The 12,711-nt window shown below is 56.7% G+C and overlaps 1 protein-coding gene across 10 annotated transcripts in view; it reads left to right on the forward strand.

The window, feature by feature from the left end:
• DNAH2 (dynein axonemal heavy chain 2) overlaps positions 1–12,427 on the forward strand; it is an 80,396-nt gene extending 67,969 nt beyond the window's left edge. For 5 of the 10 annotated variants that reach the window (XM_032322504.1, XM_032322506.1, XM_032322505.1 and 2 more), the window contains 20 exons: positions 102–168; positions 285–435; positions 648–796; positions 971–1,104; positions 1,213–1,357; positions 1,462–1,661; positions 2,677–2,803; positions 4,095–4,281; positions 4,369–4,517; positions 4,642–4,825; positions 5,026–5,216; positions 9,473–9,664; positions 9,795–9,979; positions 10,211–10,439; positions 10,510–10,661; positions 10,780–10,894; positions 11,295–11,471; positions 11,581–11,655; positions 11,816–11,966; positions 12,106–12,427. In XM_032322504.1, the coding sequence (XP_032178395.1) occupies positions 102–168; positions 285–435; positions 648–796; positions 971–1,104; positions 1,213–1,357; positions 1,462–1,661; positions 2,677–2,803; positions 4,095–4,281; positions 4,369–4,517; positions 4,642–4,825; positions 5,026–5,216; positions 9,473–9,664; positions 9,795–9,979; positions 10,211–10,439; positions 10,510–10,661; positions 10,780–10,894; positions 11,295–11,471; positions 11,581–11,655; positions 11,816–11,966; positions 12,106–12,260 (3,115 nt within the window). In that variant the 3' untranslated portion in view covers positions 12,261–12,427. Of the gene's footprint in view, positions 1–101; positions 169–284; positions 436–647; positions 797–970; positions 1,105–1,212; positions 1,358–1,461; positions 1,678–2,028; positions 2,172–2,676; positions 2,804–4,094; positions 4,282–4,368; positions 4,518–4,641; positions 4,826–5,025; positions 5,217–8,074; positions 8,409–9,472; positions 9,665–9,794; positions 9,980–10,210; positions 10,440–10,509; positions 10,662–10,779; positions 10,895–11,294; positions 11,472–11,580; positions 11,656–11,815; positions 11,967–12,105 lie in introns of those variants that run through there. The other 5 variants (XM_032322507.1, XR_004280823.1, XM_032322510.1 and 2 more) reach the window with 5 other exon arrangements.
• The last annotated feature ends 284 nt before the right edge of the window (positions 12,428–12,711 follow it).

Raw genomic sequence — 12,711 nt, forward strand, 5'->3', positions numbered from 1 at the left:
TGGGGGGGCATCATCATCACACGTGGCAACAAGTCAGGATGCTCCTGCGGGGCAGAGGTGGGTGAACCGCGCCTGTGGTCTGGCTGACCGTCCTCCCACAGGTGGGCGCTGATGATTGACCCCCAGGCCCAGGCCCTGAAGTGGATCAAGAACATGGAAGGAAACCAGGTATAAGGCTGGGGGTGGGTTGCTCTCCAAGCCTGTCTCTTCCTGAGCCTCTACCCATGAGCCTGGTTTTCCTTTGGTCCCTCGGTGGGTCTCCCACTATTTCCCCTACTCTCTAGGGCCTCCAGATTATTGACCTACAGATGAGTGACTACCTCCAAATTCTAGAAAAGGCCATCCAGTTCGGATACCCTGTGCTGCTCCAGAATGTGCAGGAGTATCTGGACCCCACCCTCAACCCCGTGCTCAACAAATCTGTAACTCGAATCGGTGGGGGCCCAGGCTTGCTGTGGGCTCACACTGTGGGGTGTCCGAGAGGCCAGCCACGTGGGACCCAGGGGCAGAAGGGCTGGTCCCCAGGCTGCGGGGCCTCCATTCAGACAGCTCCGGGCCGGGGTGGCAGTGGGGGTGGGGGGCTTGTAGCACGCTGACCACAGCGGGTCCTTGCCCTTGACCACCCTCTCCCTACCCCGCGGCTACAGGTGGTCGGCTCCTGATGCGCATCGGAGACAAGGAAGTGGAGTACAATCCGAATTTCCGGTTCTACATCACCACCAAGCTCTCCAACCCCCACTACAGCCCGGAGACCTCGGCCAAGACCACCATTGTCAACTTTGCCGTCAAAGAACAGGTGGGTGGGGGCTGGCGCCGGAAGGAACTCAAGCTCCGCTGGAGCAGGCGTGGGCGGGATGGCAATGGAGGCCCATGTCATGGGGCAGCAGGGGACGAGGGGCTGGGAGATGTGATGGAGCGACAAGAGTGAGGTCCGCAGAGTGAGAGTGTCCCCCTGCATCTGTGCTCTCAGGGCCTGGAGGCTCAGCTGCTGGGGATCGTGGTCCGGAAGGAGCGGCCGGAGCTCGAGGAGCAGAAGGACTCGTTGGTCATCAATATCGCTGCCGGCAAGAGGAAGCTCAAGGAGCTGGAGGACGAGATCCTTCGGTGAGAGCGGCCTCCACGCCCACCCCGACACCCCACTGGGGCCTGCAGGCACCCGGGAGCGCTGGGCCCCTCACCCCTGCATCCCTGCCCCTGGGGGCCTCCTTCCAGGCTGCTGAATGAGGCCACAGGCTCCCTGCTGGACGATGTGCAGCTGGTGAACACCCTGCGGACTTCCAAGGTGACGGCCACTGAGGTGACGGAGCAGCTGGAGACCAGCGAGACCACGGAGATCAACATCGACCTGGCCCGGGAGGCGAGCACCCGCCCTGGAGACTGGGGGAGGGAGGGGGTTAGGCCAGGCCAGCCCCAGCCCCGCCCCCACCGTGGTCCTGACTCTGCACCCCCCACCCCCCGCAGGCTTACCGCCCCTGCGCCCAGCGGGCCTCAGTACTGTTCTTCGTGCTCAACGACATGGGCCGCATCGACCCCATGTACCAGTTCTCACTGGACGCCTACATCGGCCTCTTCATCCTCAGCATCGACAAGAGCCACCGGAGCAACAAGCTGGAGGACCGCATCGACTACCTGAACGAGTACCACACTTACGCAGTCTACAGGTCGGCGCCCCGCACTGTGCGTGCCCAGCCCGGCGTCCACCGAGACGCAGACCTTCTCGCCTCACCAGGCCGTGGCTCCTGGTGCCCTGCTCCCCTCTCCCTGCAGCTTCCCTGGGCAGCGCGTCCTCTGAGGGTCTAGCCCCACCTGTGGGCCGAGAGCCCAGCAGTAGGAATCTTGGTAAAATCCAGGTTCAGATTCATCGGGTCTGGGGTGCGGCCTGAGGTTGTGCATCTCTAGTTAGCTCCCTGCTGGTCTGGGGACCAGGCTCTGAGCAGCAGCGAACTTGACCTCTCCATCCAGAGGTCCCACAGCCCCCTCAAGTTCAGCTCATTTCACCTGAAACCCCTCATCCCCCCCTTCCTTAAGGGTCCTCATCCCCGGACAGCACTGACACCCATGTCCCTGTCCCCCAAGCTAGAAACCAGAAGTTCTCCCTGACCCTTCTCCCTGACCCCCGGATCAAGCCCCAGGATTTGTTCATGAGTCTTTCTGCAAAGGCCCCTGCCCAGGTCTGTTTACCAGGCCCTGCAAGCCTCTGTTTGCCTCGGCTCCCTGCTCTCCCTGGGGTCCTCCCTGCTCTTCCTCTTCCACAATGCTCATGACTCTGCTGCTCCCTGCTCCTCTCAGAGACTGCCCCGGGGCGGCCCTGCCCTGCGATCCCCCAGTGGCGTGGCCAACCCGTGCAGGACCTGTCAGGTCACACAAGAATTCCCTGGGCTGGCTGGCTGTCCTCCCACTCTACCCGACTGCCTCCAGGACAGTGTCTGGGGCTCATTCACCTTTGTGTCCCTGGGGCCTGGCCTAGTGCCTGGCACAAAGTAGGGGTCCCACGAACACTGCAGGCTGTTTGCAGGAAACGAATGACTGATGTCCCCAGTGAGCCTTCCAGGTCCCTGTGTGAGTGGCTATTTATGGAAGGCTCGGCTTAGACACTGACCGGGCCCTCGATGTGTGTCAGGCTCAGTGAGCATTCATGTTGGCTTCCCCACCTCCTTCCCTGGCCCTGTCTCCCAGGTACACCTGCCGCACACTGTTTGAGCGCCACAAGCTGCTGTTCAGTTTCCAGATGTGCGCCAAAATCCTGGAGACCTCCGGCAAGCTCAACATGGATGAGTACAACTTCTTTCTTCGCGGAGGTGTGGTGAGTGGGGCAGAGGCGTCCAGGTCAGGGCCAGGGGGACGTGTGATGAGGACTCCAAGCCAGCCCATAAGGCCCACGGCTCTAGGGCGCGAGCTAAGGAAAAGCACCAGGAGCAGGTGCTCCCCCAGGGTGCGGGGCGTGCACCTGCCAGGGGCTCCCTCGCTCGCCTTATGGGCAGAGCTATGGGGCCCCTCTTCCCTGGGACCCACGGATTGGTGTGATCTTGTCTCTTTCCCTCCTGTTTGAGCACTCCTCCCCCAGCCTGGCTGCCACGGTCACACGGGCTCTCTCCCTTGTGAGCACCCTCTCCGCCCACCCCCATGCTGCTTTTGCTTGGCAAAACCCCAGTCTGGTTGGATCCGGCCCTCTTGCTCCCTTTGGCCCCAGGCAGCAAAGCACGCCCACGCAAGACAGACTCACTTGAAATCTCTAGTTGCTTGGGACAGGCAGATGTGGCCCATCTTAGTACCCCTGTGTCCCCTGTTGCTTCTGCCACAGGTGGGGGTGGGGCCCTCCCTGACCTCCTCCAAGACTTGATTCAAATCCCACCTCACTCACTGGGACCTCCTTGACTTTCTTTTTCTTTTCTTTTCTTTTTTTTTTTAAGATTGTATTTATCAATTTGAGGTGGGGGGAAGGGCAGCCAAGTGCAGAGCCGGATGTGGGGTGGGGCTCCGTCCCCCAGACTTGAAGATCAGGACCTCTGCGAGGTGGAGAGTGGGAGGCTCAGCCGACTGGCCCACCTAAGCACCCCTTCTTATTTAACACTCCAGCCCAGCCCCCAGCCCCCAAGAACTTCTAGTCTTTTTTTATCCTCCTCAACTTTGTTTCTGCATGGCATTGCCGTTTTTAACCTACTAGATCATTTAATGATCTGTCCTCGGTTTTGGCTCATCATCCGGCCTCCCATTTTGGACACTAAGCTCCTCCAGGGCCGAGGACTCTGTCCTTTTACGCAGTCACGTGTCCTAAGGCTGAAAACACATGGTCGGTGAGCAGTAAGTATTTGTTGAAGAAGGGAAGCCCACAAACCGCCTGGAGGGGTGAGGCCACCCGCCGAGAGCCTGGGGGGGGGGGGTGGCGAGGGACAGTAATCCCGGGAAACCACCAGAGGGCGCCAGCTTCCTAACTTTGCACGGCGAGCCCCGGACCCCCACACCGTCGTCCCCAGGCACCGCGGATTCCTGTCCTCCTTCCTTCATCTGGCCATCCTGGCCAAAGAAAAAGAAAAAGAAAAAAGTAATTCTCAGGAGGTGTTCCCGTTCGATCCCTTGCCCTCTCCCCGGCACAGGTCCTGGATCGGGAGGGCCAGATGGACAATCCCTGCACCAGCTGGCTGGCGGACGCCTACTGGGATAACATCACTGAGCTGGACAAGCTGACCAACTTCCACGGACTCATGAACTCCTTCGAACAGTACCCCCGGGACTGGCACCTGTGGTACACCAATGCCACCCCCGAGAAGGCCATGCTGCCAGGTACCCGCCGCCGCCTGCCCTGCCCCCCGCCGCCCTTCCCGCCGCAGCCCTGCACCTGCCAGCGCTAGAGCCCTGCGCCTGCCCCAGGTGAGTGGGAGAACGCGTGCAACGAGATGCAGCGTATGCTGATCGTGCGCTCACTGCGCCAGGACCGCGTGGCCTTCTGTGTCACCTCTTTCATCGTGTCCAACCTGGGCTCCCGCTTCGTTGAGCCGCCTGTGCTGAACATGAAGCTGGTCAGTGGCTTGGTTTCCTCGTCCGCCGCCCGGGGTCCCTCCGTCCCTCTCCCTGCTGCCGGGAGGCCCGGGGTCGGGGTGGGGGGGGCTGCCGCCTGAGGCCACGCCCCTGTGCTCCCGGCAGGTAATGGAGGATTCCAGCCCGCGAACCCCGCTGGTCTTCATCCTGTCCCCTGGAGTGGACCCCACCAGTGCCCTCCTGCAGCTGGCGGAGCACACAGGCATGGCCCAGCGCTTCCACGCCCTGTCGCTGGGCCAGGGCCAGGCCCCCATCGCTGCCCGGCTGCTCCGGGAGGGTGTGAGTCAGGGTCAGTATCCGTCCTGCCCCCCCCAGCCCCCACCTCAGCTCCCCGATGGTAAACAGCCCCCGCCCTCCCCCAGAAGGCCCTAGCACGCTGCTGAGCTGGGTTGGGACCCCAGCCCTCACATGAGAGCACAGACCGGTGCAGAGCGTGGGACAACTGGGGCTCGGGAACGGGTTCCCACTCAACCAGGCATCTCCTCTCAGGCCACTGGGTGTTCCTCGCTAACTGCCACCTGTCCCTGTCTTGGATGCCTAATCTGGACAAACTGGTGGAGCAGCTGCAGGTGGCAGAGCCCCATCCGTCCTTCCGCCTTTGGCTCAGCTCCAGCCCACACCCCGACTTCCCCATCTCCATCCTGCAGGCCAGCATCAAGATGACCACAGAGCCCCCCAAGGTATGGCGCCTGCAGATGGCAGGCTCTAACTGGGCCATCTGGCCTGGCGGGCTCCCTGTGAGGGTCCGCGAGAGGTCCGGCTATAATGACAGCACCGCGTTTTGGTTCTGCTGCCTTCTAGAATATTCCACCTTATTTCTTTTCTCTACACGCCAAACTCTTAGAGCCTAGGAGTAACATCTAAACTTTTTTTTTTTTTTAAGGATTTTATTTGTTTGTTTGAGAGAGTGAAAGACCACAAGCAGAGGAAGAGGTAGAGGGAGAGGGAGAAGCAGACTCCCCACTGAGCAGGCAGCCTGATGTGGGGCTTGATCCCAGGATCCTGGGATCATGACCTGAGCCGGAGACAGACACTTGACTATCTGAGCCATTCCGCTACCCCAATATCTAAACATTTCTGAGCACGATCATGGCCCAGACATCGTTCATTTATTAACTCATTTAAAATGCACACCCCCATCAGTACTGTTCCTCGCATTTTACAGTGAGAAAATAACTTGTTCATAGAACCTTCCTGCCTCACGGCCTTTCCTTGCATCTCTCCCTGATGCCACACCCGCTGGACCCCAACCCCTCCCTCCAGCTCTGGAAAAGGTGATCTCTGTATTACAAAGTCACCATCAGTGCAACTGTCCTAATCCTTCAAGATTGGCTCATGTTCCCACATCCCACCTGTTTACCTCTGCATGAACGGTTTTGGTACCTTTCCACTGCTTTTAGCCAAGACCAAAACTGTATTAGCATGGCCTGCGCCACCCCCAACCCCTGGCTACACCCATTGCATTGTCCCCCCCATCCCTGGCTACACCTAAAACGTTGTTCCCCTTTGCTTTACTCTACGTACACCATTAATTTTTAAAATGCCTTGTCCATCTTCCTCCAGACTCTGTACTCTTCCCCTCCCCCCCCCCCCCCCCCCCAAGGCTTCTAGAAGCCCCTGCTGCTGGGCCTACATCCTCCTCAGCCTCTCCTCTGCTGCTTTAGGCCGGGGACCATCACTTCCTCAAGAAGACTCTGCCCTCCAGGTCTAGGCCAACACACATATGACCTCCCCGCTCCTGCTGCCCCCCAGCCCGCTGCGACACTAGACTGTGTTGGATGGGTTGGGAGCCCGATGCCAGGATCCTGGGATCATGACCTGAGTCAAAGGCAGACGCTTAATGACTGAGCCACCCAGGCGCCCCCAAATCCCCCGCTCTCAAAGCAAGTTGCCAGCCTGCCACTGGAGAAAGCCTCCTCACCCCATCTTTGTTAATGGTGCCCCTAGTTTTTTCATTTTCCTTTTTAATTTTTTTTAAAAGATTTTCTTTCTTTATTTGACAGAGAGAGCGATCACAAGTAGGCAGAGAGGCAGGCAGAGAGAAAGGAGGAAGCAATCTCCCCGCTGAGCAGAGAGCCCGATGTGGGGCTCGATCCCAGGACTCTGAGATCATGACCTGAGCCGAAGGCAGAGGCTTTAACCCACTGAGCCACCCAGGCGCCCCCTTTTTAATTTTTTGAGAGAGCGAGCAAGCAAGTGGGGGGGGGGCAGGGAGGGAAGTGTCCACGCTCAGTGTGGAGTCCAACACCTGAGATCATGACCTCAGTGGAAATCAAGAGCCAGACGCTTACCTGACAGAGCAACCCGGGCGTCCCTGATGATGTTTTAACCTAAATCTATTACATATTTCCAGTTTTCTTCAGTGACCCAATCATATCCTTTATAAAATCCCCCCCCAGAACCTCAGCCCCCAGGTGCCAGTTGGGGGACGGCTCTGGAGTGTATTTGTGGATCACTGCCTGCTGTCTGGCCTTTTCCTTTTAATTAAACATCCCACAGACACAAAAAAATATAAAACATACGCAAGACATAAAGGATCCCAATTCCACACACACCCGTGTGCCCACCTTCCCAGGTAAGAAGGAGGACTCTCCTTCCCGTCGCCTTCCCTGCCCTCTGGGCAGCTGCCTCTCTTCTCAAGGTGCATCTGCTGGAGGCACCAAGCTGGCTGTGGGGCCCCAGTAGCCTGGGATTCGCCTTTCCCATTTAGTGCAACTTACTCGACGTTCATTCGTGCCCTTGGTTCCTGGTTCCTCGATGCACTCCCCATCTGAATCCGTCCTTAGTCATATGTCTTGTCAGTTTTTTTTTTTTTTTCCTTTTTGTTAATTTTTTTTTTTTTTATGAATGGAGATCCTTAATTTTTATGAGGTGGAATTTAGCTCTTTTCTTCTTTAAAGAATTTTTTTTTTTTAAGATTTTATTTATTTTTCAGAGAGAGAGAGGGAGAGAGCGAGCACAGGCAGACAGAATGGCAGGCAGAGGCAGAGGGAGAAGCAGGCTCCCCGCTGAGCAAGGAGCCCGATGTGGGACTCGATCCCACGATGCTGGGATCACGACCTGAGCCGAAGGCAGCTGCTCAACCAACTGAGCCACCCAGGCGTCCCTAGCTCTTTTCTTCTTTATGGCTTATGCTCCTAGGTGTTGTTCAAGAAATCTTCGCTTACTCTAAGGCAGTTTCTCACACTTGTCTTCAGAAGCATTTATAATTTGACTTTCCCATATTGGTGTTTTAACCACTTGAAGTGGATTCTCACAAGTGTGGAATGAGTAGGGGTCCAGTATTTTTTTTCTGGCCACACAGATAACCAGTTCTCCCAGTACCATCATCGAACAGCGTACAGTTACCCTACTGATCTGCAGGGCCTGCTAAGCATTAGGTCATGTTTATATATGTGTAGATTTCTGGGCCCTTTATTCTGTTCATTGGCCAGGTTGTTCATATTGGGGTCAAAATATACAGTCTCAGTGACCCTATAGCTCTGTAATAGTCCTTGCTAGCTGATACGGCAAGTCTCTTTACCTCATTCTTTTTCAGGCCACTCGTGGACTTTTATTCTGCAACAGAATTGCTGGGATTAGCTTGTTAAGTTCTACCAAAAAAACCTCTTGATCAGTTTGGAGGAAATCAACATCTTTCGTATATCATGCCTCCACATTCATGATTATAGTTTATCTGTCCATGTAGTCTTTATTTCAATCAAGTTTTTTCATTTTCACTATAAAGATTTGTGAATTTTTATTTATTCCTGGAAACTTTACATATTTTGGTGTTGTCAATGACAGTATTCTTACTCTAATTTTTTCACTACGTTCTGTCTGTCACAGAAGCATCATCTTTTTTTTTTTTTTTTTAAAGATTCTATTTACTCATTTGAGAGACAGCACAGGCAGAGTAGCAGCAGAGGGAGAGGGAAAAGCAGGCTCCCCGCTGAGCTGGGAGCCTGACATGGGGCTGGATCCTGTGACCTGGAGACCATGACCTGAGCCAAAAGCAGACGCCCAACCCTCTGAGCTATCCAGGTGCCCCAATGGATGCATCTTCTTAAAAGCACTGTGTCAACAACATATTGCTGTCCTGCTCAAGACAGAAAGTGGCCAGGGGCACCAGGCAGCTCAGTCGGTGAAGCATCTGCCTTGGGCTTAGGTCATGATCTCAGGGTCCCACATCGGACTCTGTGCTCAGAGGGGAGCCTGCTTCTCCTTCTGCTTCTGCCCTTCCCCCGTTTGTGTTCTCTCTCTCGATCACTCTCTCTCTTTCAAATAAATAAATAAAATCTAAAAAAAAAAAAACAAAAAACAAACCCAAAACAGAAAGTGGCCCTCTGACTCCTGGTGAATCAAGGCCTAATGGCTCCATCTGGTCATAGCTCTTCTGACCCCACCTGGGTCCTTGCCCTTGACTTCAGTTAGACTCATCTTCTCACTTATTCTCTGCTTTGAGCCTCTATCCCTTCCATTCTTTCCATCTCCATGAAACCAACGCCCTCCTGTCAGCTTCATTATCTCTTTCCCCTCAGTGAGACTCTGCCCACTTTGACCCACGAGGGCGTTCACAAAGTCTGAAAAATCTATCATATGACCCCCTTAATCTACCCTGAAACTTTGCATATGGCAGCGTATAGATTTTTGTCCATTAATAGTTGCATGTACTATCAAAAGGTGGGGGGACAAGAAGGTAGAGCTGCCACTAGCCCACACAGCGCCCGTGTGCAGATGAAAGAAAGAAAGGCACCCACCTAGTCCTGTGAATTGGTGCACATCCTGGCATGCAGATCAAGGGCTGGATTTCAGCTTTCACTACCCCCTTCAGCCAGCGTCCTTGTGCAGTGAGCAACCTCCACAACCGTACGTGGTGGTGCCAGTGGCAGGGCTCAACATGATGCAGGTCATCCCATGCAGGACATCCCAATAAAATGTCCTGCATTGTCCCCAGGGCCTGAAGGCTAACATGACACGTCTTTACCAGCTGATGACGGAAGCACAATTTTCTCGCTGTGCCAAACCTGCCAAGTATAAGAAGCTGCTGTTTGCCCTCTGCTTCTTCCATTCTGTGTTGCTGGAGCGCAAAAAGTTCCTGCAGCTTGGCTGGAACATCATCTATGGCTTCAATGACTCTGACTTTGAGGTTTGCACCAATAGGGGCCTGTCACCCCAGGACTGCCCAGTGGGGTCCCGATGGAACCGTGGACAGAAAGCCCCCATTGGATGAGTTCCTGCCTTAACGGCGTGTGGGGACGGGGGCGGGGCGCCCACAGGTGTCGGAGAACTTGCTGAGTCTCTATCTGGATGAGTACGAGGAGACCCCGTGGGATGCCCTCAAGTACCTCATTGCCGGTGTCAACTACGGTGGGCACGTGACAGATGACTGGGACCGGCGCTTGCTCACCACCTACATCAACGACTATTTCTGTGACCAGGCTCTGTCGACCCCCTTTCACCGGTGAGGCAGGGAGGGGGCACGGACACGGGCCCAGAGAACAGCAGCCGCCTGAGGGGGCAGGACTGGGGCCAGTGGGGGAGGGGGCGTTTGAGAAGAGGCCCAGTCTGTGGGGTTGGAAAGGGAGCAGGAGCAGGGGCGGAACTTGGGGCTGCGCAGAGTGGCTGGGATCCTGGCCTGGTGCTGAGCCCCAAAGGCCCGCAGCACGGTGATGGTCATGCCGGGGGCCTTCAGGTTGTCAGTCCTGGAGGCTTATTTCATCCCCAAAGACGGAAGCCTGGCCTCTTACAAGGAGTACATCAGCATGCTGCCGGGCATGGACCCCCCCGAGGCCTTTGGCCAGCACCCCAATGCTGACGTGGCCTCCCAGATCACTGAGGCACGGACTCTCTTTGAGACTCTGCTGTCCCTGCAACCCCAGATTACTCCTGCCAGGGCTGGAAGCCAGAGCCGGGAAGAGAAGGTAGGAGTCTGCCGACAGCTGAGGGAGGGTAAGCAAGGAGGCCCGCCACTCAGGGTTCCCGCCATGCCAGGTCCTCGAGCTGGCCGCTGATGTGAAACAGAAGATCCCTGAAATGATCGACTATGAGGGGACCCGAAAACTGCTGGCCATGGACCCCTCCCCTCTCAATGTGGTCCTCCTGCAGGAGATCCAGAGATACAACAAGCTTATGGAGACCATCCTGTAAGATGGAGGGGACAAGAGGAAAGGGCTTCCCCCACCAAGGCTCCCCAGCCCCGCTGCCCAGGGATGGCTCTGCCAGGCCCCTCCCATCTCTAAGCTCCCACCTTACCCTGCTCAGGTCCTCACTGACAGACCTTGAGAAAGGCATTCAGGGCCTCATTGTGATGTCTACAAGCCTCGAAGAGATTTTCAATTGCATCTTTGATGCCCACGTCCCTCCGCTCTGGGGAAAGGCAAGATTGCATCACTCTCAGACCCCTGTGCCCTCCATCCCCTGGTTCTGGGAGGCATATGGCAACGTGCGGTGTGCCTGGGTTTCGGAGCCAGAGAGATTCAAGGCGGAGATCCAGCTCCGCTATTCACAGACTGGGTTTGCACGGAGTAATTAACCTGGAAACTGAGGGCAAGCTCCTTGCCCCCACCCCCAGGACATTTCAAGGATGCTCTGTAATGTGTGTCCCTCTCAGTCAGTGCTTCTTTCCTGGAAGCTGGCTTTTGGAGAGGTTGGCCCAGCGGCAGCTAGGAAATGGGCTGACATGGCAGATTTTCTTCCAGGTCTGCCCCAAGTGCTCGAAATCAAGATTTGAGTGCAAGAGTCAATGAGTACATAACACGCCCTATTTCCTCCTCCAGGCATATCCCTCACAGAAGCCACTGGCTTCCTGGACCCGGGACTTGGCCACGCGCGTGGAACAGTTTGAGCTGTGGGCCAGCCGTGCCCGGCCTCCCGTGATCTTCTGGCTGTCTGGGTTCACCTTTCCCACCGGCTTCCTCACTGCAGTGCTGCAGTCCTCAGCTCGCCAAAACAACGTGAGCGTGAGCGAGCAGCCTGGGAGGCGGGATGGGGGGTGGGTGCTGGGGGTGCGGATTTGCTCTGCTCCTTAAGGATCCTCCCTTATGCTCCCCCTTGAATCCCCAGATTCCGGTGGACAACCTCTCTTGGGAGTTCATTGTTTCCACCGTGGATGACAGCAACCTAGTGTATCCGCCCAAGGTGGGAGCAGAGGTCTGGGGTGGGGAGGGTGCTGGGAGTAAACCACGGGAAAACAACTGGTTAAGAAGGGAGAAGAGAGATGGCACTTCGGGGGTGCAGGCAGCCAAAGGTCTCCACTTCTCCCCCAACTTGCCCCCCATCCCCCAACGTGTCTTCCCAGGATGGAGTCTGGGTCCGTGGCCTGTACCTGGAGGGCGCTGGCTGGGACAGGAAGAACTCCTGCTTGGTAGAGGCGGAGCCCATGCAGCTTGTCTGCCCCATGCCCACCATCCACTTCAGGCCTACAGAAAGTCGCAAGAAGAGCGCCAAGGGTGGGCTGCCTTCCCGTCCTTAGTTTGGATCCTAACCCACCCTGGGCCCCGCCCCTCCTCCACACCTGCTGGGGCCCTGCTCTCTCCGAGGCGCCCCGGGGCTCTGACATATGACTCCTCCTCCTCTCCTTTCCCCCAGGTATGTACTCCTGTCCCTGCTATTACTATCCCAACCGAGCGGGCAGCTCAGACCGATCCTCCTTTGTCATCGGCATCGACCTCCGATCGGGGACCATGACATCTGATCACTGGATCAAGAGGGGCACTGCTCTGCTCATGAGCCTGGACAACTGACAAGGCCTCCTCTTCCTCCCGGCTTGAGGGAGGGTCGGGGACTCTGGGGACGGAGGCTGGACTTAACGGGGGCCACAGAATGGGGGCCGGGAGACAGCTAGGTGTACTGGCCATAAAGGACGAAGAATTGTATAGGAACTCAGAGCAGTAAAATGCCTTCAACCGTAGCCCTGACTGAGCCTCTCAATGGGGTGCCGGGAGTCTGGGGAGGGAGGAAGCCCAGGCCTTACGGAGGAAGGTACTCCCGCGCGCTGCTAAAGGATGGGGAAGGAGCTAGGGAAGTAGGAGGCCAGGAGAGGAAGGGGGCGTGGCCTTGAGCGAGGGGCCGGGCGGTGGGACCTGAAACGGGAGGGGCTAAATTTCGGGGCTGGCCCTGAGCAGGTGGGGCGGGGCTTACTTCGGAATGGCGCGTGATCCGAAAGGAATAAGGGTTTGTCAGGCTGGGCTCGGG

This window comes from Mustela erminea, chromosome 18 (genome assembly GCF_009829155.1).
Source record: "Mustela erminea isolate mMusErm1 chromosome 18, mMusErm1.Pri, whole genome shotgun sequence".
In the NCBI taxonomy this organism is placed as follows: Eukaryota; Metazoa; Chordata; class Mammalia; order Carnivora; family Mustelidae; genus Mustela; species Mustela erminea.